This window comes from Lepidochelys kempii, chromosome 14, assembly GCF_965140285.1.
Source record: "Lepidochelys kempii isolate rLepKem1 chromosome 14, rLepKem1.hap1, whole genome shotgun sequence".
NCBI lineage: Eukaryota > Metazoa > Chordata > Testudines > Cheloniidae > Lepidochelys > Lepidochelys kempii.
Genome location: NC_136393.1, coordinates 9,165,686 through 9,190,127, shown reverse-complemented (window position 1 = coordinate 9,190,127; position 24,442 = coordinate 9,165,686). Strand labels below are relative to the sequence as shown.

The 24,442-nt window shown below is 44.9% G+C and overlaps 1 protein-coding gene across 5 annotated transcripts in view; it reads left to right on the top strand.

Annotated features, from left to right (window-relative positions):
• RHBDL3 (rhomboid like 3) overlaps positions 1 to 24,442 on the top strand; it is a 132,130-nt gene that overhangs the window by 42,473 nt on the left and 65,215 nt on the right. For 3 of the 5 annotated variants that reach the window (XR_012154757.2, XM_073310418.2, XM_073310416.2), the window contains exons 1-2: positions 15,681 to 15,873; positions 24,121 to 24,279. Coding sequence is in view for 4 of the 5 variants with exons in the window: in XM_073310418.2 (XP_073166519.1) it covers positions 15,685 to 15,873; positions 24,121 to 24,279 (348 nt within the window). In the remaining variant the exon portion in view is untranslated. The other 2 variants (XM_073310420.2, XM_073310419.2) reach the window with 2 other exon arrangements.

Genomic DNA, 24,442 nt, shown 5'->3' with positions numbered 1-24,442 from the left:
TTTTTATTGAATGTTTTATTGAAACATTACAATTTTCCACAAGACATTTTGAACTAAATTGTTTTATTGGAAGTTTCTTTTATGAAAATACATATGGATTTCTTGCCCAGCTCTGCTTTCTAGATTGTATAGAATCATCACCTGCAACTGCTGCCCCATCCCTGCTTAGAAGGGAGGAGGATATCCCTGTATCTTTTTTCCCCTCAGACTTTCACAGAGAAAAAATATTTCTTAGGTAGAAGCAGGTGATCAGTTGTCCTTTGCTATTTCTGCCCCTTCCTGATGCTGAAACTGGCTTTCCTGGAAGGCAGTGTTTTGTGTGTGACTGACAGTTTGGTGCTGTTTCTGGCTAGTTCCCTTTTTCTTTGTTCTGTAATATTGCGCCTCAAGGGGGGGTTAGCTGTGGGGCCTGAACCTGGGACTTCTGGATCTTAAAGCATGGGTCTCCACTGCCCAGGTTGAAAGATCTGGCTCTGTTAGCCACGGCTGCATCAGGCTCATCAACCTTGATACGTGGCTCACCTACCAGTAGAACCCACATGCATCTGAATAAGTGGGTTTTTTACCCACAAAAGCTTGTGCACAAATAAATCTGTTAGTCTTTAAGGTGCCACTGGACTGCTTGTTGTCTACCAGTGGAAGGTCCAGAGTACCACACTGAGTAGGTCCCTTCCTAGTTCAGTTTCCTCCTCACCTCTGTTTTCTCATGTTCTCTGCCACTTTCATTTCTCCTTCCTCCTTCCCATCCTATCTTCTCTTTCTCACTTTGGTTCCTTTCCTTATTTTCCCCCTTCCCTCAGCTCAGCTCCCTGTGGTCACATCTCTCCAATCAGAATGTCATGTCACGTTTGCGGCATGATTTCAGGACTGATTTCTGCCCACAGATTCATGCACAATCTCATCGTTAGCATCCGTGAGAGCTCTGGCTGGGCATCTGAGTCCTGTCAACTGTGTTTCTGAGGCAAATGTTACTGAACCATTAGTAAACTCTTCTCCATACTGCAATGTTTGTGGGGTGAAGAGTGAAGTATGAGGCAACGGTCCGAATGATCAGTTCCAAAGGACATCTTTGAATCTTGTAGTGAAAGAGCATTAACAAGAGCTGTGCTCAGACCAGAGCACCATATCTAAACACACCAAAGCTTCAGGGAAGTTCAGGTCCAAATCTGAAATGTTGATTAATGTTATGGGCCAGCCCCAAGTCCAAACATACCTGAACTTTGTGAAAGTTTGGGTCCAAAATTAGTGAGTCTCAACCATCTGTAAAAGAGACACTTCTCAAGAAACAAGTTTTATCAGACAACCTGATGGCTAGATGCATCCAGGACTTGGACAGTTAGCTGCCACAGGGGATTTGATGGCCATCTTTCTTCTTCCAGTGAAGGGGATGCTTCCAGGATGCTAAGTTTTCACAAGTAGGACTCCATTTAGGTTTCCCAGTCCACTGCCACTGCTACAGCATCTGCTTGCTCTTTGGGTCTGTGGCATTTATTTTTGTACGAGCAACCTAGAGTTAAAGCAGAATTCACTTTCCTGTGATTCCTCTCAGAAGCTGAGTGCTCATCTTTCCCTTTTCCCTCCTCTTATTCTCCATGCTCAGAAAGCAGCTCAGTCAGTGTTTGCCGCTATACTCACAAAGCCAAACATTGTCAAGAACTCATTGAAACCGTCTTGATTATCCTCTACTTATTTGCATAAGAAGATTAACCGGCCTGTGGTATGTGGTGTGGCCATGCCTCTGCCTTCCTATGTGGGACACCTAGATTTGGGAATGGGAAGGAGGTCGGCTTCCCAGGGGTGATGCATAAAGGGGCCAGACTACAGACCTGGCACATGCTGTCCTCTTGACAGGTGCATCTGATCCACTGTAACAGCAGCCCCTGTCTGACAGTCTAACATAGTGCATGTTTCCTAGAAGCTAAAGATGGAAGGAAAGGCCTATTAGATCAGCAAGTACATCCGGCTGGTATAGGATTGTTCCATCAGGTACCTTTGTAATGTGTGTCCATTCCCAGGTGATGGGGCTTGCATTGTTTCCCTTGGGACGTGTCTCATTGTCAGGAAGTTTGTCCTGATACTGAACTTAAGTCCCTTTCTTGATTTCATCCCTTTGCTCTTAGGTGGCCCATCTGAATAATTCCTCTCCTTCCTTGGCTTTTGCTCCCCTCAGATACTCATAGACTGTTCTGTTCCCTGCCGTGAGTCGCCACTTAACACAGCCATGCATATTTAGTATTTTTTTTAACCTTTCCTCATTATTAATCGATCCCTCCAGCCTGCTTGTGGACAGGTACTAAAGAAGAAGAGAGGGTTGGGTGAAAATTGAGTGCAAGCCTCATTCAAAGCTGGAAAGGTGTTTAGAAAGTGGGGTACGTTCTCTTGACCAGATACGTTTCAGCATTAGCCCCAAAAGTCTCACAAACACTGATGGCAGATGCACAGCTATAGCTCCCTGCAGTGAGCCAAGAATAATTCATCTTCTCTCTCTCCCCCCACTCCATATGTAACATGCTATGCGTATGCCCAGGCTGGCAGATGGAAGAGCAAGAAGCGGTTGTATTTGCAATTATGATTCTTTGTGTGCTCATCTGTCTTGTGAAGTTGCAATGTTCAAGCTTGTCGGTTTCTGCAGCGCGGCCCTTCAGGAGTTTCTTACAGGCCCTCATGTTCCTTGATTGTTTCCTCTTCCTGCTATTTCTCTATTATAATCCCTGTGACATGGAGAACATTTCTTGCTTCCTGTGGATACCTTTAAAATGTCTCCAAACATGGTATAATTTCCCAGTGGCATTTTTGGCTTTAATCTCTTTTAGCTCCTCCATAGGACTTTCCTTCCACTTGGCCCGTTATTTGGCATTTTGTTTTATATCCTTTCCTGTTAAGCTGCTGTGCACACCCAGAGCTGCTCAGCAAGCAGAGGGAAAGTATAAGCAAATAGTTAGCTAACAGGTCTCTGACTTCTGCTGGAACGCTCGTCTAATCCTCCCTCTGTGTTTGGGCAAATTACTTAACCTCTTTGCCTCAGTTTCCCCATCTTTACAAGCAGACTGCTTTTTCCCTAGCTCACAGGTGTTGGGAGCATTGATTAAATAATGTTTGTAAAGAGCATAATTAGTTATTTCAAAGTACAGTGCATGCCAAAGACCTCTGGCATAAACACACGGGGTTGATTACACCCAAGTCCCTAATCTAACTCGTGTTCCCCGCTGAGGTCTTTAAATTCTCTGTCTTGTCTAGTTTATTTTCTTTTTTTTTTTTTCCCTAACCTGGTTTCTTCTCTCAGATAAATCATTGCTTTTATATATATTGCTTGGTTTTGTGCTGTTGTTGTGATGTGCTTTTAAATATAGTCTGTATTTATAGTATTTGTTCAGCACAAGAAACATCAGGTATGCGGGAAGAAAAGCCGCTTCTTGAGCAACGGCACGGACAGGCACCTTACACTTGCTCTTAAAAACCCTGGTGTATGTTTGACTTCCACAAGGTGATAGAGATGCTGAAAAGGCAGAACGGGGAACTGCCATGAGATTCAGTCCAGTTCTCTCTGGATTGCATTTGCTTCTGAATGCTGTGTTCTGTTGTAGCCTTCTGTGCCCCTGTGATATCCAGCGTGGCACCTAAATACATTTCCAAGCATGTCAGACGTGATCGCCAAATGTTAAATTAAGTCAATAATTAATATTAAGAAATAGGAACATCTTAAAGCACTTGACAAACATTAATTAGTTAAGCTTCACAGCTGCCCCATATGGGAGGTGTCATCATCATCTTACAGGTGGGGAAGTGAGGCTCAGAAAAGATACGAGACTTGTCCCAGGATCATGCGGTTAGTCACTGACGGAGCTGGGAACAGATTCCAGATCTCCTGGCTCCCCATCTCATGCTTCACTCACAGATCCTCCAGTTACCTCTTTGTATATGCAATCCTGGCCCTATGTATGGGGGGAAAGTCTCACGCTGGGGCTTCAACATGAGCCTAAACAGCTACATGGCTATTTTCAGGCCTGTAGTGTAAGCCTGAGTCAGTTGACCCAGGCTCTGAAACTCACTGCCATGTTTTTTTTGCTTGTTTTTTCCCCTTTGTAAATGTATCCTATTGCCTTGGTTCACCCCTGTGAAATGGGTGTGATGGTCCAGCTCTGAGCTCTACAGATGAAGACGGTGCGAAGTGATACCATGTAAAATTCAAACCATGTCTCATGTTAAAAATGTTACTTCACTTTCAAATGCTGGTTGCCTCCTGCCAGGCTGGCTTGAGCCACTGCTCTTGAGCCACAGCTTTTAATTCTTGTGGCGTTTTGGCCTTTTGTTTTTCCTCCACTCGGTTTTGTTGAGCATCCCCTGGGGGGGATGTGTTTTCACGTGTCTGGCATCCGCCTGCTGCTGATTGAGTTGCTCAGAGTTCTTGAGAACTCGGTGGACTGGGAGCAGAGAAGGTGCCGCATGTGAAGGGATTAGAAGGGGATGTAAGATGGTAACACTGTCTGCTCTGGGGTGCTTTTCTTTCTCCTTGATTAAAGTTCGTGCTGTGTCACTCATCACTCTTTATAAGGGCTTGTCAAGTGATGTGGGAGGCCATTCTGTCTCTGCAGTTGCACTTTGTACCATTCTGCTTTCTGTCCACCTCATTTACCTCCTTATTCTTTCATTCAAGCAACATCTTTAGCTCTTTCCCATTCACGTCTCCTTTTGCTTTCTGCCCCATATAACACTTTCTTGCCTTCGGTACCATTCATCTCCCCCCTGCTTGTTCACATCTCTGCTTTCCTTTGCTCCATTCATCTCTGCATTCTTTTTGGTCAATCAAGGGGGTCTTCTCTTTCTCCGCTAGTACCCCGCCCACCCTTTGTGCCTTACAATCTTCCTTCCACAAGCAATGGTTGATGGAGGTGGTCAGTGAGGATACTGTGCTGAAAACTGCTCCAATTGGGGGGCCCAACCCATCCCCAACAGTGGCCCACTAGAGCTGCACCAGGATGATTTGGCTCAATATCTTTTACTCAGAAGGCTGAAAGATTTCCCCTCCTCCACAAATGTGTAGATGTGTGGGCTGTCTGCCAGGGGAATGCAGCGAATAGGAAGCATACTGCAATTCGCTAATACAAAGCTACTGGGGCCTGCCTTCCTTTTCATTCCCAGTTCTTTGTTTCCTTCTATCCTGTCTTTTCCTGCTTCTGTTTATGATCTCTTGTTTTAGGCTGTTTCAACTTCTTGGGCAGTTCTAAGGTATGATTCAGTGTCTGCTCTAATTTCCCATTACTAAAGAATGTAATTCTACCTCTCCTAAGGCCTTCACATAACTGTCTCTCTCCTTTAACTGTTGCCATCACCTGTATCGTCTCCGTTCTTCCATATCCTTCCTATAATAGCCTTCACCCAGACCACCTGAAAGCAAAGTTGGATCAGGCCAGCTCAGGACTTGAATGAGAGTGAAGGTGATATTCAGGAAATACCATTGGTGAATCAGTCAGTAGCTCTTAATTCCAACTTGGCACTAACCCACCACCCCAGCCTGGTGATAGGAGGCGCTGTGTTGCTTTCAGATGAGACTCAGAACAGCCGCGCTGACCACTTGTGATCATTTAAAGATCCCACGCACTTTGTGAATGGGACCTCCCAACGCTTCCTGACGTCAGCATTGTGTAATGTTACTCTGGTCTAATTCTACCAAGGGAGCTGGCTCTGTGAATCTTTGTTGTAACATGTCATGACAACTGACTGGGATGTGTGCTTTCTTGACTGTCACCGAGATTTCCTTGCCATGTGTTGATCAAAGCACTTCTGCCTCCGATGGGGAGGCTGTTCAGCCCAGTCCATTCAGGGAAATGGGGAGCATTTAGAGTGGCAGAAGACACAGGCCAGCAGGTGTTAGAGGAGCTGAGCCTCTTTTAAACCTCAGCAAGTGTTGTCGTTTTCCGTGTCAATATGAAGAATTCATTACAGGCAACAAAAGAGGAAGAAATTACTAGTGCAGGCAGGGTTAAAGGAAAAAAAGTTTTGGATCTTCATAAGAGAGAGGATTCAGTTGGCAAAACAAAAGCTTATTGTTGGGGGAAAATGCAATTAAAATATGTGCAGCTGCTCCCATCAGTGGGTGATAAGGAATTCTTGCCATCGTGGGCAAAGCTTTTGGAAGGAATCTTCAACACACACTGGTGGCTGATTCCCCTTGATGACCTATTTTAAAATTATTTTAAAGCAGGCAAAAATGTTTCAAGGGCTCCTTACAGTCAAGCCAAGTGGGTCTGTAAGGGTGGCTCCATGAACAGCCACGCTGAATGTGGACTATACAACTAAAAAATGAGGTCTGTAGCTGCATTACAAGCTCAGCCTGGGACCCACCCGCGCATTTTCTGATGGTCTTATGCTGAAAGGATGGAACATGGAGCTGGGCTTGTTTATGTGGCATGTTACTGCTTGGTGTGCTACGCTTTCAGGTAGTAGTAAGGCAAGCCGCGCTCCGGGACTTTCAGTGCTTGGTAGCAGTGTCCACATGGGACATTGCCGGGTGGCTAGTTAGTATGTGTACGCTCACATCCTGGCTTGTTGCACAGTAACTTGCTGTGTAGACAAGTGACTTAGGAGCCGTTGGTTTTCAATGGGGCTTTTACAACAAGGACTTAAGCTCCTGAACCATTTACGCATTTTGGAAATGTTACCTTCTGTGCCTCAGTTTCTTCATCAGTAAAATAGGGATCTTGCTTTGCCTCAGAACACCCTGTGACATTCTATACCTTGGGGGAGCATCTTGTAACTCCCATATTCCTCATCTGTATATATAATTGTGATCTTGCATATAAAGCAGGCCGTGTGAGGTATCGGGGAAAGGTTATGATCTGCTGAAAGTCATTTCTCTATCCATATATGTACATCATTAATGCATATGAAGTTATGAGAATTGTGTTGTATGGTGGTCACTAAAACGTGCTGTAAGTTGGGGAATCAGCCAGATATTAGCTCCCCAGAGGCAACAGCAAGGAAAGTAACCAATGCCTGGGCGGGGTGTCAAACAACCCATCAACAGCCATTGTCCAGCAAGGGAACTACAATACAATGACTCACCTGCATGAGGCTACACCAGGGGAATTGCTCAATCTTGCCTGGAGATATGGCTGGACTTGTGTTCCCCAAGCACATGGGACTGAGGGTATAAAACAGAACACAGGGGCCACATGCTTGGCCTTTCTCCTGCCCCCACCTATGATGCAAGCAACCAAGACATTAAGAAGAAGACTGAAGACTCCAAGACTCCAACAGACAAGGCTGGCTCAGGTTTAAGGGACAAACCTGTATATTAAGGACTGCAATATCCAGTGGGGTGAGAGAAACTGCTTAATCTAGATGTTGCCCAATCTAATAGGGTTGAGAGTTTAGATTGCATGCTTATATTTTATTTTGGTAACTAACTCTGACTTTTTGCCTGTCACTTATAATCACTTTAAATCTATCTTTTGTAGTCAATACATTTGTTTTACTGTTTATCTTTACCAGTGAGTTTGCCTGAAGTGTTTGGTAATCTGTTCAGGTTTGCAAAGGCTAGTGTATATCCACTTTCCATTGATGAAGTGGTGAACCAATTAATACATTTGCACTGCCCATCTTGAGCAGTGCAAGACTGTATATTCCGGAGTACAGTGCTGGGAGCTGGGGGGATTTGGCACTGGTGCCTTTCTTCGTGTGATTCATGAGTGGCTCTGGGAGCATTCATGCAATATAGCTGCGTGTGAGGCTCCATCTGCTGTTGTGCTGAGTGATCACAGCACCTGGAGGGGTTTGCTGCTGGTCACTAGCAAGGCATTGTGAGAGACAGGCCAGGCTGGAGAGAGTTAAGGGGGCACAATGGTCCCACGCTCCCAGGCTGCAACCTGGGAATCCTGTGAGATTACTTTACAAATATCAAAGTGTTTTGAGATCCTCAGATAAGTCACTCTGTGTAAAATATGATTATTGTTAATATTGATTTGCATTGTCAGTAATAGTCTGCAGGAGAAATTAAGTGGCAGTTTTGCTAATGATGTACTAGACAGTGCAGCTGAATTCAGCTCATTTTCGTACAGTATGCATTTGTACAGTGCCTAGCACTGTGGAGCCCTGATGTGGGTTGGGACTCCGCATGTTACTGTAGTACAAATAACACCACATTCAGAGTAGTGGTTAAATAAAGAAATCACTCAGTAAAATAATGATGAAAAGGCCACACAAAAAAACCTACTTTCCTTTGTCAACAGAGGGTTTGTTTTTGTTTGTTTTTTCCTATGGGTGGTAACGGAAAGCCAGTACATCTGCAAGAGAGTGAGCTGGATTTAGTTTGCTTTAACGCATTCCAGTTGCATTTTTCTTGCAGAGTCTTTATTAAATAATAAAGATTTACCTTTAATGTTTCTGTAGAGGTTCGCTCATAGAAAGATCTCTGATGCACTTTGCAAATTTATTTAGATCCTCACAACAGCTGTGTGAGTTTGGAAGGCAAGGGTTACATCTGTTTGACAAACTAAGGCTCAGAGAGGCTCTTCTCCAGTCCTGCAGTGAGACTGGGATCAGGAAATGGAATGACTTTTAGTCCTTTGCTCAGACCACTAGACTAAAGCACCTGTTGTTAAAAGCCAAAAACACAGCTTGAGTTTCTGAGCCTCCTTTGGATTTGTAATGCCGGCACTTGGACAAGTCTCTTAGAATTTTAAACTAAAACATGTTTGACATGGAAGCCATTGAGAGGGAACAAGCACCACAATGCTGCTCCTTAGGTCTGTACAAAGTGGCTTGCCAAGGGTTATTCTTAAGGCATCTCCAAGAGCAGCAGCCAGTCGCAAGACAGCTTCTAGCCACCTGTCTCTGTATTATGGCAGTAACCCCAGTGATTACCCTAGGGCGCTGCAAGCCATGAATGTTCACTCACAAGTGTTAAATATCAGTGTTGTCATCCCCGGCTCCTCACGCGCTTGGAGAAGACTTCATCTCAGCAGCTCAGTTTTGAATACATCTGTGGAGTTATGCTGCACCCAAGTCTTCCCTCACTGAGGTTTGCATTACACTGTTTATTTCCATGTGTCTTGGACAGCAGAGAAGTTTCTATCAGGAGCTTCATGGGCAGTTTAGGACCCTGTGACTGAGCAGTGCCTGATGGGAAGTCACTGTATATTGAGCATGCTTCCCAAGCAAATAGTGCTGCTTAATATGAGTCACTGTGGGCTTTGGTACTCACCATGTTACCCAGTGTGGATGGGACCTTGTTGTTACAAACCTGTGAAAAGACAGGTGTTTTTAGAAACTAGGCCTGTTCGTTGCTTTTGTTTTTTCTTTGTTTCATACATTCATTGATTCCAAGGCCAGAAGGGAGCAGTCTGGATAACTCTACATCCAAGTGTTTAACAAGAGGTGGCTGATAAGATTTCTTGACAGTTAATGTTGATTTTCAGTAAGTCTTGGAACACTGGGGAAGTCTCAGAGGACTGAAAATGTCTAACTTAGGTAGTTTCTGTCTGACATCCTCTGGTGTTCCTGTTGAAATGGAAAATGTTTCATCATCATATGACAAGAATACATCATCCGGCATGTTCCCAAATGCAGAACAGAAATATTTACTGAACACCTCTGCCTTGTTATTGACAGTTCTACCATATCTAGCTAGTAATGGACCAAAACTATTATCTCCGTGAAAAGAATTCAGCTGCTATCTTTGGCTTTGTTTATGCTAGAAAAACTAGTATCCATATTCCAGCAATGATTCAGCCAACCAGTGATAGCAACAGGAAGCCCTGTCTTCAAGAGGGAATAGTAAACAAAATGAAAAACCCTCCCCATTAGTGCAGGTTTAACTAACCTGATCATAGGAAGGGATCTGGCTATAGGAGCCTTGTCTACATTAGTTCTCCAACAACTGGTTTTAGCACCACTGTGAATATTTTTGTAAAATTCCCTAGTACGCTATGCTAGCACTTGCAGCTGTGATTGTATCAAAACCCCAGTGCTTACTCTGTGCATATTAGAGTTGTGTACCGGTTGTAAATGCATTCCACCCCAAAGGTGACTGCCCTTCAGCTATAGGTGAAGTGGTTTCCCTGTATCTCCCTCACCTGCCTTACAGGGGTATTGAGAGACCTAGCTAATGTTAATATAAAGCATGTTGAGCTCCTCCGATGAAAAGCTGCTACAGAGGTGCAAAGTATGATTAACATTAGTAGGTCACAGTATTTAGTGTGGCTATCAAATATCTGGTAGTTTTAAGTACCTCTCCAGTGCTCAGGTTTTTTTTTATATTTGACCCATAGCCTGTATATGGGAGAAGTAGGTTTGATTTTAATTAGACTGTGGAACTCATTGCCACACCATGTTGCTAAGGCCGGAAACCTAAAAAGATTTTTAAAAATCCTTCAACATTTATATCCCAAGTTATTCTCTCACGTCTCATATCCCAGCTGAGCGCTCTAGCCACTGGGCTATTGGCTATTTTGGGAGTAAGTGGGGTAGGGGAGGTGGTCTCTCTTTGTTCATGGAAAAACTTCAAAAGTTCTCTGGTTTGTCTCACAATAAATGGGAAAATTTTAGAAATCTTGAACACTTTTGCAGGATGGGAAAACCGTTTCCTGCCCAGCTGTAGATATGGGTTTAGATGGACTTTGGGTCCGATCCAGCCTGCTAATTCCTATCTTCTTACGATTTATGAAATATGCAAGAGGTCCATTAAAGTAGGAGAATGTTGTTCTCTTTCCCTGATTCTCAACATCCCTCTTTTCAATCCAATTCCTGATTGAAAATAATCTCTATATTTTTATGTTACTGTAGCACCTAGAAATCCCCACCCAAATCACGGCCCCATTGTTCTAGCAACACATAGTAGGAGATCGTTCCTGCCCCAGAGAACGTGCATTCTCAGTAGACAAGACCGGCAAAGTGTGGGAGGGGAAATGGAGGTGAAGTGACTGAACCTAAGGTCACACAGCAAATTAGTGGCAGAGCTTGGATTAGAATCCAGGTCTACTGACTGTCTGGTTACCCTAGCCACTGGACCACATCACCTCCCCTTATCACTAGGACCCTTGTTACCTCTGAAGATTGTTACCTGGCAAAATGTGCCACGCACCTGATACTGCAAGATTCAAAATTATGTTTCTATCTCAGAAATAAAATCATTCCTCTGCTTTGGCCCTCGGCCCTTTTTCCATTAGTCTTAATGCACTTACATTAATAATGGAAGGGGAAAAAGCGGATCTGTGGAGGGCTCAGTCTATAAACACATCCTTCAACAGGGTGACTAGCAGCAGCTCATGCCATTCTTGCAGGCTCATTGCTAATATGTCTCGCTTTCTGTCATTTAGGTTTGTCTGTCTCGCTTTAAAAGCTGCATCTCACTTTGCTGGTAATGGGGCAGCCTTTACTTACCCTGGATCCTTTTTGCAGAGCCTCTTCAGCTCCACAGTCATCAGGGCAGTGTGTTGGGTATAATTTTGTCCCATGTGGCTGTAACGCTAAATGAGATGGGGAAATGTGGGATTGCAGGCTGAACCCTTCTGAAATGCTGCTTGCAGTGCTGCCAATAACCTGAGCAGGAGAAAACAAGGATGGTTCTTGTAAGCTGATCATCGTGATTCCAAATGATTAGAAAGGGTGGGCTCAAATTCAGCAAATCTACGGGGTGTCTCTTGACATCACACCCTACTCTCCCTTGCAGCAAGATCCCAACTGGCTGAGGAAGGGGTGGGAAAGGGGCTCAGATTGGAAATGAGCCTGAAGGGCAAAGTTTGGATTCATATCCCTTTTGGTTCCAAAGTTTTGAGGCGTTTGGTTTCAGGGTTCCAATTTGGCATGTTATAATGACGCCCTACACTGCCAAGATCTGATCTGGATCAGTACATCCCTAAAAATCAAGGGGGGTTGAATCCCAGGTTTCACTTCAGCCTATTATAGATTTGGGCCAGCTACAACGTGGACCTGGATCTGAACTTCCACTAAGTGTGGTGCGGGACAGGGATCCAGTTTGGGCCCGTCTCTAATTCAAATCAGTGGGACCTTAGCTCCAAGCCACCCTGGTTTTGATTTTGGACACCTGACTGACTGGGCTTTGTCTGTAAAAGCCCAAATCACCCCCTCTCTCCCTGGGAGAGAAGGCCCAGCTCTGTTTATGTTCTCCCACCATTCTGAACTTGAGGGATTTTTGCCCATTTCTCATACTTTGCAGTTGTAGATCACCTTCCTTTCAAGGACCTGAAAACACTTTACAAACCTAAATGAACTAAGCTTCACAGGTGCCCTGGCAGGGACATAAGTATTACCTCAATTTTACAGATGGGGAAACAGAGGCACAGAGAGGCTGAGTGACTTGCCCAAGGTCCCTCCAGAAATCTGTGGCAGTACGAGGAACGTAACCCAGATCTCTGGGTCCCAGGCCTGAACCTCAATGCCATTTTCCCTCTCCGATTAGCTATCAAGCACTGGGTGGTGGCGTACTATGGAAGAACGTGTGGCTGTGCGTGAACTACATTGTTGCGCTTGTGGACAGTGCTAACAAAAAGCTTTCAAGTGAGGTTTCAGCAGGTGGGAACGTCAAGAGAGCAAAGAAAACAAACAAGAGCAGACGTTGATCTTGTTTTGCCTCCCCCTGCTGGCTGTCTAGACAGTAATCCCTCCGAGCCAAGTTATCATGGCATTGGAGGAAAAGGAATGGGAAAGATTCAACCAACAAGCCCCTGCGGCAACCTCCATGTCCCTTTTGCTTCATGGTGCGTGCAGAGCACCATTTAGCCCTATACTGGGCCATTGCCATGCGCTTCCCAAAATCTGCCCTCTGCCAGGAAAGCAGCGCTGCTATTCAAACAGTTCTCTGCCCAGAAGGCCCTCTGAACTGGGTCACACCAAATGTTCAGCATGGCAGCTTCTCTGCAGCCTTCTGTCAGGAGTTGGAGCGGGCCTGCCCAATGATTTAGTGAGGGGATTACCAGGGCACTTGGATGTTATCTGGCTTTTGAGAGCCGGTTTCTAGCCTTAAGGTTCACCTCAGGGCAAAGCAATCTAAAGCAGACTGAAAGTACACCAGGACAGCACTTAATCACTTGATGTTGTCTGTGTGGTGATGGGTTAAATTCATTATTTACAGTGAGAGAGAATGAGAGAACATCTTAGCGGATACCGCACTAATGCGTCACTGTGTGTATAGTTTTCAAGGACTGGGTTTAGGTGACTCTATTAATTTTGTGTGGAGTGGATTGGGTGTGTGTGTGGAGTTATCTCACAGCAAATTTTGCAACATCCCACCTTCCTCCCTCCTGGACCAGCTTAATCTCCATATGCCATTGTCCTCCCGCTGTCAGAAGTGAGAGCAGTTTCTCTAGGCCCTTGGGAAGATAGTTGCGGGCAAAGTTTTGTTACAACAGCTTCTGCTTTTGCTCTCGCCTTTGGTTTATTAGATGGGATTTGATCTGCTGCCTGATCAGTCCTTTAATCTTTATCAAAGCAGCTAATGCTGCATATTTTACCACTGTGTGCGAGATAATAAAATACTGTGTGAGCTCAAGCGGAGTAGCAGCATGAATTTTGGAGGCTGGTGAAAGCTAGGGATGTCAACGTAGTGGGACCTACAGCTATTTTGGGAAGCGTTTCTTTGCCTGTCTCATAAATTTCCTAAAGAGGGATTGCTTATGTGAAATCAGTGCTCTAATGGCATAAGTGTACCTGTCTGCCTAGCTACTTCTCATTGCTGCAGGATCTGGGCGCTTCACAAAAGCTCTTGCGTATATCTGCACTGGGGCTGAAGTTGTTACTTCCAGCTCGGGTGGACATACCCACACTAGCTCTGATTGAGCTACGGTACTAAAAATAGCAGTGTAGCTGTGGTGGTGCAGTGGGCTAACTGACCCCACTACAATCCTGTCTGAGAGCATAGCCCATTCTACGGCTGGCGCTACAGAAGCCATGCTTCTGGTTTTAGTGAGCTAGCTTGATCAGAGCTAGTGCAGGTATGTCTGCCCGAGCTGGAAATTACACCTCCAGCAGAAACCTACCCTTCGTCAGCAAGTGCTGTTTAATAGCATTGGCCTGAGCCATGAAGCTTGGGTGAGGATCCGAGTTTCCTTAGTTTCAGTGGTGATTGGATCCAGGATTTTGGTTCCGATTCTACTCCATAATGGAAGAGCACAAGTGGGCAGGTTACAGCGCAGATGCTATGGGTATGTGGCATACAGGAGCCATAGAATGGCACGTGCTCTGGAATAACCACTGGAACGGGTGGATTTTAAGGAGTGTGGGAGGCTGTTCCAGGAACAGGGAGGGGTGTGATAGGAAGAGGAATAAATTGGCCCTTGGGTTAAAGAGACAAAGGAGAGCTGTCAGGAGTGGGCTGAAGAGGATGAGGAGAAAGAGACAGAAGGAAAAGCATCAAAAGCACATGGAGGAAATGGGGAAGCCAGGGCGGAGAGTCAGATGGAGGGAAATGCAACTGGAGCACCAGGAGAGGAAGAGGCACATGAAGTGTGTGTGGGTTTCTTGTTCTTGACGAGGTTTGCTTCCCTTAGCAGTGAGGGGGAACTATGCAGACAGGACCTGCCCTGCACAGGGATTTCCGTGAGACAAGAGTGGGTCAGGGCTGGGATAAGAAGAAGGCATCACCATTTTATTTAAGGATTTGCATATGTACCTTTCATCCAGTGATCCCAAAATACTCTACAAACACACAGGCCACGATTCTCATGTTTGCTAAGGCCCCTTTACCCTGATCCATCAGCTTAAGGTTCAAAGAATGGGTGTAAATCACCTTAGCCAGAAGGGGATTCAAATGTGACATACTCCCACTTTTAAGGCCTCTTTCCACTGCCAGGGAAAATATACAGGGGCCGTGATATAAATGAGAATCAGACCCCCCCCTATAAATTAGCCCCACGCCCTTGAAAGATAAGAATGGATTGTCATTTCCATTTTACTGTTGGGGGAAACTGAGGCACAAATTTTTTTAAGTGACTTCTTCCAAGTTAACAGCGGATTTGGGACTAGAGTCAGGAGTCCTGGTTGCAAGGACTATAGTCTCCCCAGAAATGAGGGTGTCCCTCAGGGTTGATCTCCTCTCTCCATGCTGAGATAATGTCACCATAACTGGGGAAACCACAGGATGCAGTAAATTCTGTGTGCCTAAGATAGATCTGTCACCCCAAAGCCAGAAAGGGATTTCCTGCTCAAGCTCCTTTCGGTCTATGACTCCCACGGCTGCTCTGGTCCATGATAAGTATTTGCCATTGGCTGCTGAGCCATCCATCAACCTCATTCAAATGAGATCCTTGGAGTTGGGAAAGGAGCAGCAGCCTGGGCTGTGTTAATGTCTGCAATTTCCCAAGATATCAGTGCATTGTTTAACAGCAGCACGTCTCTGACCCCCCACCCTATTTGTGCACTCAGTCGTGGCTGATGTGCCTTTAATTAAAGAGGCAGAACAGTCTGAGGTTTAATTTAACACCCTCCCCGCCCCCCACCCGCCACCACCACCTTTAAAACAAAGTTTCCAGCTGCTTCCTTTTCCAAGCAGTCTTGCTGCTTAACTTTATGACGAGTTCATAATAATAATCATAATTAATAAGAGAGCTTGCAGTGGGTGGGAAAGACATGTGCCTCAAGTCTGGTGGTTGTTATGGTCATTAACATATTTACATTTTTGCTTAAGAGCCTGGTGGGGGATCAAGGGAATTAAGGGTAATTGTCTTTGAGATGCAGAGGAAACCTTGCATGAAATTGTCGTTAGTGCCCCATTGTGCCAAGTGGGCGTCCAGCCTTCCACACGCCTCAGCTCCAACAGTTATGTTTGTTCGCTTACATACAAGCAGAGGGAGAAGTAACACGGCTGAGCCTAAAACGGGAAGCCACTGCCCTGAGTTGGATGACCGGAGTGTTTGTCTGGTGAGTGGCTCCCAGTTGAGGTTAGGAAGTCGGGGGCTGTGTGGATCTGATGTCTGCCCTGACTTGCCATCTTGATGGAACTGGATATGCCAGTTCTGTCTTGGGGGATGAGTTTCCAGGAATAAATTAACCATGGATAAATATTTGAAGCATCTTCTAGTTAAGGTCAGTTTCTTTTAACAGCTAGTTGATTTGGGGTAGGGTAGAGGGGGAAAGAGGGCATTTAAACTGTGCAGTTATATGTTATGTGATGGGAAATGTGAAGAAGCCACTAAATTCTCTGATATTTGTAGCTAGCTGCTGTTTTGGAATAAGGGTTGAAGAGTTTGATTTATTTGTGTGTGGATTGGTGGTTGGGGGTTCTGTTAAGATCAAATGGTCTAGATCTTGTAATAGACAAGCAAACCCAGAAAAATAAATATAAAAACCTACAGCATCCATGATAGAGCTGGGGTTTCAGGCAAAGCATTTCAGAGATGGATACTCCAAACTGGGTCAGTCCCATTGTAAAGAGAGAGGCCATTTGTAAATATTCAGACTAGGGGAGTTTACAATTCAAATCTCAGTTTTCAAAATTGTTCAGATCCAAGGTTTTGATTCAAACCCATTTCTAATCAGTATCAATGAATGAATGCAAACTACGTGAAATGCAACAACAGGCTGGCTGTACTGTGAGAATAGAGTTTGTTCCAGTTATAATATGCTTGGGATGCTGCAGGAAGTACCAGCTACCTGCTGCTGATCCTTTCATTTGGATCATCATTGGGAAGAGCACAGCAGCAGAGTGGCATGAAGAGCGAAAGGTGTGTGTGTGTGTGTAATAGTTAGGTCTTCTCTGACTGGAGAGTCTTCAAACATTGCCAGCATGGACTTCAGATGTCTGGGAAGTCACTTAGATACAAATTGCTATCAGCTTGAGTGACCAGATCAGTTTTGACTCTAATGCTGATATCACAGTATAGCTAGAATTGTTTGTGCAGTGCTTTGAAGCTATGAAGGGCCTTATAACTGCTGGTTATTCTTATGAATGTTTTGCCATGCTTCAGCATATAACAAGTGTCAGTTAAAGCTATTTGTGATCTTTATAGCTCTTATTGCTTACAGGAAGATGTAATTCATGCCCGTTAAAGAAATGTATGCACTTCAAATTGCTGTGGATAAGCTTTCCTACCCACAAGCTACTTTCCAAAAGTCAAACAGTGAGCTAATAACATAGCTGGGGGTGGAGTCCAGGGGGTCTGACTCTTCCCACTGCTTTAACCACTAGACATATGGACCTCAAGTAGTGAGACGTTTAAACCTACGAGGTGCGACTGTATCATCCCTGAGCAGGATAAGTCCTTTCACTTAAATTTGAGACTCTAGTTAAACAATACAGTGAAGTAAAATGACTGTGTTGGATCAAATATTGTCAGTTAATCAGCATAAATACAGCAGTGTAGCTGGGATCACGAGTGTTGGAGATGGCTTGATTAGATGACTGAGTTTGTCTGCCTCTGATAAGGCAGCATAAGTTCTCCTTGATAAAGGTTATATCTGCTATTATGCTAATGATGCGCTCTTTGGATGTATGGTTTTGACAACGCCATTTTATTCTGGTGTTGGGCAGTGCAAAATTAGACTATCCTTTGAGTTACAGACAGGGCCCACAGGCAGCAAAAATAGACTTGAACTGAGACGTCTAAGGGCTTGTCTATGTGACCATTTAGTTCACGACAAGCTGGGGTGTGAATCTATCCTGCAGCAGCCTGCCATGAAGTAACTGTCCATGTGCCGTCTGCTAACGCACCTTTAACAATTTGTTAATGTGTGGCTTGACTGAGTCCTTTTTCAAAGAGGACTTGGATCAAAGCACGTTGACAGTTCGTTAATGTGCGTCAGCAAGGTGCACATGGACAGTTAGTTCACAGCAGGCTAGTGCAGGGTAGAGTCATTCTCCAGTTTGCCATGAACTAGATGGTTGTGTAGGCAAGCCCTGAGTCTGGCTATGGTATTAGGATCCAATCTTTCAGCTCTCATCTCATTGCAAAGGGGGCTAGATGCAGCATTAGGATCTGAACTTCTCCAAAGCTTGAGATGTTGGGATCAAGGGGGTTAATTTTGCCCTTTCTTTATTCGGAACTGGTGGAGAAATCAACCTTTGGGATTGGGTGCCAGTTGTCGAAGGCACGGCACATCACAGGGCTCATTGCAAAGACATAACTTGACGCATGGAGGAAAACATACAGCATTGACTTTCTGCAGATCATTTCTTTTGTTTGTTTCCAATCGTTCGCCCCCACTGACAGCTCCTGCACTGAGGCAGCTCCTCCATCTCAGTTCGAACGCATGCAGCAGCCCCCTCCGCTCTGCTGTTAACCCCCTGTTCCCTCCCCCTTTTTGGACAACTGCATCAAAACAAAACAAAAAAAAATAAGAGGCTTTTCAGAAGACCCTGGTAGCAACTGTGGAGGCTGTGAACCTCAATCCAGAGAGATTGTTGCAAGGGAAGCCGTAGCATGACTCTATTCAAGAGAACTCGCGTGAGCAGGTTGGCAGCTGACCGCTGAAGTTGTGCGGCAGAAGCCCTCTGATTAGGGGCTCAGCTGGCTCAGTGAGCGATCTGAAGCCATATGCACAGATGACCTCTTCGAAACACTTGGCCTTGCGCTGAGGTCAGGTTTGTACTGTGGATTCTTCAGCCACTGCGCTCGATGGAGAGCGCGGTGCCAGATTTAGCTGCTGGCATGCTGTTCCCCTGCCACCTGGGCCGCTTGCCAAGCCAGCCTTTCTTTTGCTGTGTCCAAACCAAGCCAGCTAAAAGGTGCAGGCATTCAAGCTTTTGTTCACTGCTAGGAAAGAGAGAAGGTTGTTGAAATCATGTTGCTTTCAGTGAACTCCCTTTCATGTCCAAAATGTTTCCATGGAAATATACCTTCTGCACTGAAATGCTCCTGTCCCGCCCCCCTTTTCCTTCCAACTTTGAATCCAGCCAACAAGCTTGATATCATTATCTACCAAGAGAGGCAATGGGATACAGGCTCTTCTGAGTCAAGTTGGAAAATCAAAGGCAAATCTCCCAGCAACTGAGAGCTGGTTGAGACTAGACAAAATTGAAGTTACAGCAAATTGGTTTCGCCGTTTGGATCTGTTTAGTTTTCATGTTTAAAAAGAAATGGGTTCGATCTGATGTCAGTTTTGGCTTTCTAATTTGCTACATATCGCATTTCGGCGGATGTTGCATCCAGATGAGGACACAAGCTGGCAGCACTTTGGCCAGGAGTTGCCTCGGGTTTTGCGTTAGGATGGAACCCAGCTGTAGTGGCCATGTGTTCAAACTGGTGTTCAAACTTCCTTGCACAGGTGACGTTGTCGGGTTCCAGGCCAGCTGAGGATCACAAAACCCATTGTCCCTAACTGGTGCTGATTGGCATCTTTGTTGGCTGCCAGAGAGGGCAAGGATGGAAGGGCCTTGGAGAACGGACTATGTTGTCAGCACTGGTGTGGCTAGGTCACAGATAAGGCATTTTGGAAGGGGGAAGACACGCAAGGGAAGCTTTGTGGTGTTGCATACTCCATCTGTTCTGTGGATCAATAAGGGGCTTTAGTCTTCAGGGCTCTCAATCCAGCAGCTTTCACCAGCACCAAAGAAAGAGAGGAGATATAACATCTTTATGGATTCAGAACTACAAAGCCTATATCACATTTCATGACTGGATTAAGAGAGATGTAGCAATTAGAACGGGAAAAGATCTCTTGCGTCATCTGTAGTAGTCCATTCCATCACCAGTGCAGGCCTGTTCCATACAGTGTGTTTATAAAAAAAAAATATATATATATATACAGCATTCTTTATAACAATTAAAAACAAACAAACAAAAAAAACCTCTGTGCGTCTCTCCTCAATGCCTGGGGATACTGCTGTAGATCAATGAACTCAAGTGACACCAAGTAATTCGGTGAATTATAATCTTTGACGGAAATCCAATACATCCTGCAGATACTGAGTTAAAGTTAACAGATTGTCACCAGTGGAAGACCAGATTTCTCTGTACTCTGCTGAGAAGCAACAGCGTTCTTGATAAAAGTGGGGGGAGTTAATACGGAATTTAATGTGGGAATCTCTTTCTACTGAGTGTTTCAGAGGATACATTGAAATAGCAAGTGTCTGCCTTGTCATTTTTGGTTTAATATGTTGATTATCTCCGCAGTTCACACTCCCAAGAACCTGCTTGTAATCCATTTAGAAATAAAAGTCTCTGCAGCAACAAAAACACTTATCTGATTTGGAAGCAGCCATAAAACCGCTTTGCTTTTCAGTTTTCAGCACTGTGCCTGAGGAAGAGTCGATATTATTCCTGCTTTGCAAAGGTGTTAATAAATACAGATGTAAAACCATGCTTTGGATAGCATTTCTCATTCAGGCTGCATCCGCCATGTACTTAAAACTTCAGTCACAAAGTTTTAAATTAAAATAAATAGGAGAGGGAGAGAGAAATTAAGATGCATCAGGAAGGGAGAAGAGGGCTGATTTCAGCTGAGGTTTGAAATGAGATGGACAGCTGATAAGATGGAAAGATGCGGGAAAGAAGCTCCAGATAACAGGAGAAGGGGAATGCTCTAGCATCTCTGGGGTGAGCTGCAGAAACCAGGCCGGTGTGAATGGAATGTAGGGAACAGGTAAGGAGATAAATAGACTCTACGATGTCCAAAAATAAGCAACTTTTCAATTAACAAGTCCAGAGGTATCATTCCGTCTCGTTCAGAATGCCTGAGTGTATCATTTACTCCAGAAGACACTTCTGGCTCCATGTGACTGAAAACTAAAGACAGACCTGAGCTGAGGAACTCTGACATACAAACTTCCCACCTTGCTAAAGAGTTCAGCTTCCTTGTTCTAGCTCAGGCTGTTCTTCTGAAAATGACCATCTGACCACAAGGTGTCTCTTCATTCTCAGGCCTTTTAATCATTGTCTGGAAGCCCCAAAATCAGACATGGCCTTCCAAGAGCAGGCGAAGAGGGGATAATCAAGCGCACAAGCATTGCAGTTGGCCAGCTGGAATGGTGATGCTCAGTAAAGTTACTTGCAGTTGCTCAAGGATCAGTCGGTCGTGTGAAACTTATCACAACTTCTCTGGTTTGGAGTCCTGTTATGAACCAGAAATTTAGGCTGGATTCACCATACAGTTCAAAGAGGTTCATGGTTAAAGTATTGGGCAGATCTTAAGTTATGTTCCCATTGGATAACTTCAGAACCGGGCCTGCACTTTACACTTGGTCTCTTCCTCTCTAATGGGTCAAAGCAAACCATAGATCCAAACACCATATCCAAAGCTCATATCCAAACTTGGTGGCTTGGGCCCATGCCTAGTTTTGACCTCAAACCAGGTAGCAGTTGGTGCTTTGAGTTGTGTTTCATGTAGAGTTTTTATATTGGTTTAAAGCAACACAATTCAAAGCAAAATTTGGTTGGAGGTTTGAGAGCCCGCACAAGCACAGAGCAAATTAAAACTGTTCCTTCCTTCAAACCCAAACTACCATGCTTGCCAAAGTCTGTCAATGATCCTTTGTCTGTCCTGACGGATATGGATCTGTGTGATTTTAAACTGAGAATCATCTTTCTTTAAAATGACTTGACTTTGCCTCCATTTTGCCAAAGACCATTCTTTGTAAAGGGGGAAAATAGCCTTTAGCAAGGAAACCACAAGATGGTGAATGGGCTTGCGGGAGGGGGCACAAGGGGTTGGTTATGTTTTTTGTTTATCTACCAGGTTTGAAGTTTGGGAAGGCTGCAGTGACAGTCTGTCACATTCTCAAAAGGACTCTGGAGGACTCTCCTGTCCTCTCGGGATATTTTCCATCCAGCATTCTCACTATTGCAATGAGCCAGCCAGTATGTCCATGCTGCTGTATGTGTATGCGTGACCGCCATCTACTGGACAGAGTCAGAACCACTCAACTGTGTCAGAGTTGTCCTGCTAACAGACAAAGGAGATTCTCCTTCGGCGGTTATAGAAGAGTCCTGTACTTTTTGGAATAGGAGTATCTGAGTTCTGTCCCTGCTGTTGCTGTAAAGCTACAGATGACCGCGGTGTGCATCCTGGTAATAACTGAGAAGACTTAGGCAGCCAAAGATTTGTTACACTGTTATCTAGCGATTTGCCCGTAAGTTTTGTTAATGACATTGTAAATCTTAACATTTGCAATGCTTCCTGTCCCATCTCCTCAGGATAAGTGATTGGCTTAAGGCAGACCATGTGAGCTCAGAGCTGTACTAATGAATGAACTGAGACAGAACTGAGACAGATAATCTCTCTCTGTAGAGTCACTTGGAAACACTATTTTTTTTCAAAGCTTTTTTTAGGCCAGAGGGGACCTTTATGCTCACCTAGTCTGACCTCCTGTATAACACAGGGCATAAAACCTCACCCCCATTATTTTTTGTAGCAAGCCCCTAACTTTCTGTTGAGCTAGTCAGAAGTTTTCAAACTTCACTGCACCATGACCCACTGCTGACAACAAAAATTACTACACGACCCCAGAAGGGGGGACTGAAGCCTGAGCCTGCCTAAATCCTGCCACCCAAGGCTGAAGCACTCGGGCATCAGCTTCAGCCCAGGGCAGTGGGGCTCGCCCATCAGCTTTGGGCCTGGGGCGTTGGCTTCAGCCCTGGGCTCCAACAAGTCTAATGCCAGCCTGGGTGACCCCAGTTTGAGTACGGCTGAGCTAGATCATAACTTTTAGAAAGACATCCAGACTTGATTTAAGATGTTCAGGTGATGGACAACATCCCACAGTCTTAGGTATCCTGTTCCAATGGTTGATTGCCCTCATTGTTAAAAAACGTGTCTCCTCTTTGTAGTTTCAATTTGTCTAGTTTCAGTTTCCAGCCATTGGATCGTGTTATGCCTTCGTCTGTTAGATTAAAGAGACCTCTGCTCACAAATCTTCTGATGTAGCTGCCGATAGACTGTGATCAAGTCACCTCTTAACTTTTTCTTGGAGAGATTAGATTGAATTTCTTACTTTTCTCAGCATAAGGCAGATTTTCCACCCCTTGAATCATTTTTGTTCTCTGCTCATCCAGATCTGTTGTTGTGGATGGTTTTCAGTGGCTACTCTGTTCCACTCCCAGCGAAGTGCCCGCGTTTCACGGGTGGGTTATGTGGGTAATATTTTTCAAGCAGTGCAAGATTCTTTAGGGTGGAAAGTGCTTGACAAGAAATGCAAGTTGTGTTGTTTCTTTGCGCAGTATTTGACAGGATAAGGAATCTGAAAATCTACATAAGTTATCTGGCTGCTGGCCTGACAGGAGCAAGTGTTGACACTTAGTTTTAACTTTACAAATAAAAGCATGAACAGAAATGACCACTCAGTTAAATGCATCTACTGGGCAAACAAAGCAGTACCTGCTGAAACTCTGTGTGTTGTGTTTACTTTGAAACGCAGACTCCAAGAGAGAGCTATGAATCTGTAGGACGAGGCAAGGGCTGTAGGTAAAAGAAGTTTGAATGAAGAGGCTGATGGGAATATGAATTGGGCACATCTGCTCACTGAACAAGATCAGGATGAGAAGGGGGTGGTTGTACTTGAATACAAGAGTTCATTCAGGGAGGTTCCTTTGTCCTCCTAACCCTATTTGCCTCACAGTTGGGATTTGGAATTAACTTTAGAAAGCAGATGTTAGCAGCCCTGCAGGTATTAGAATTTTTGGGTTATGTCTCTGATTGCTGGGAGCTTGGCTTGGTCTCCACTTGCAAGGGCGGTGCCCCTCTTCATTTCTAACTAGTCGAGTTCTCACGTGTTCTGACCACTGATGTGGTGATCATGCCAACCAAAGACCTAAGGCTGTTCCCTAAGGAAATGGAAGGGTTTTCTTTCCTGCCCACTGATTTGGTCTCCTCATGCTCTCCCCTTCATGTTTACCTGGAACATCCTTCCTTGTCTCAGGCAGACATAGATTTTTTGCATTCTCCAGCCCAGAGGCTACATCCAAGACAGTGTCCCTACAGCTAGTATAACTGGTTGTCTGGTACTGATTGGATGATGGTAGAAGAATTCTCTCTATCCCTTGGAGCATAGACCTCTTCAGCTCATAATGCTACCAGCAAAAGCGATAAAACTGATGGCTTGCATGGCAACACGTCACTCAGCAGCAATGCTGCTGCCATCCCTGCTGGGCCTGCAGCTGAACCCTTAGGAGGTCAGCATTGTAGGTGCTGTGTAATGCTGAGGAAATAATTCTTGCTTTGTTTTCTCCCTCTTAGTTTGACCCCGAGAGCACTGGCTACATCAGCCCTGAGAAATTCCAAAACCTCCTCCAGAGACACGGCTCGGAGCTGGACCCACACAAACTGGAGGTTCTCTTGGCCTTGGCAGACAATAATTCAGATGGGAAGATCTGTTACCAGGACTTCGTCAACCTGGTAAGTGAGCCACCAGGAGGAGCAAATCTCAGTCTTACATGCTGGGTTTGCTTCTGATGTAAAATGTTAAGCAAAGAGGAGCAGCTGTTCTGTTCCGAGCAAAGATTTGCTGGATCCCCCCACAAACTCTGGGTGGAGTTTTCAAAAGAGCTCAGTGGTAGCC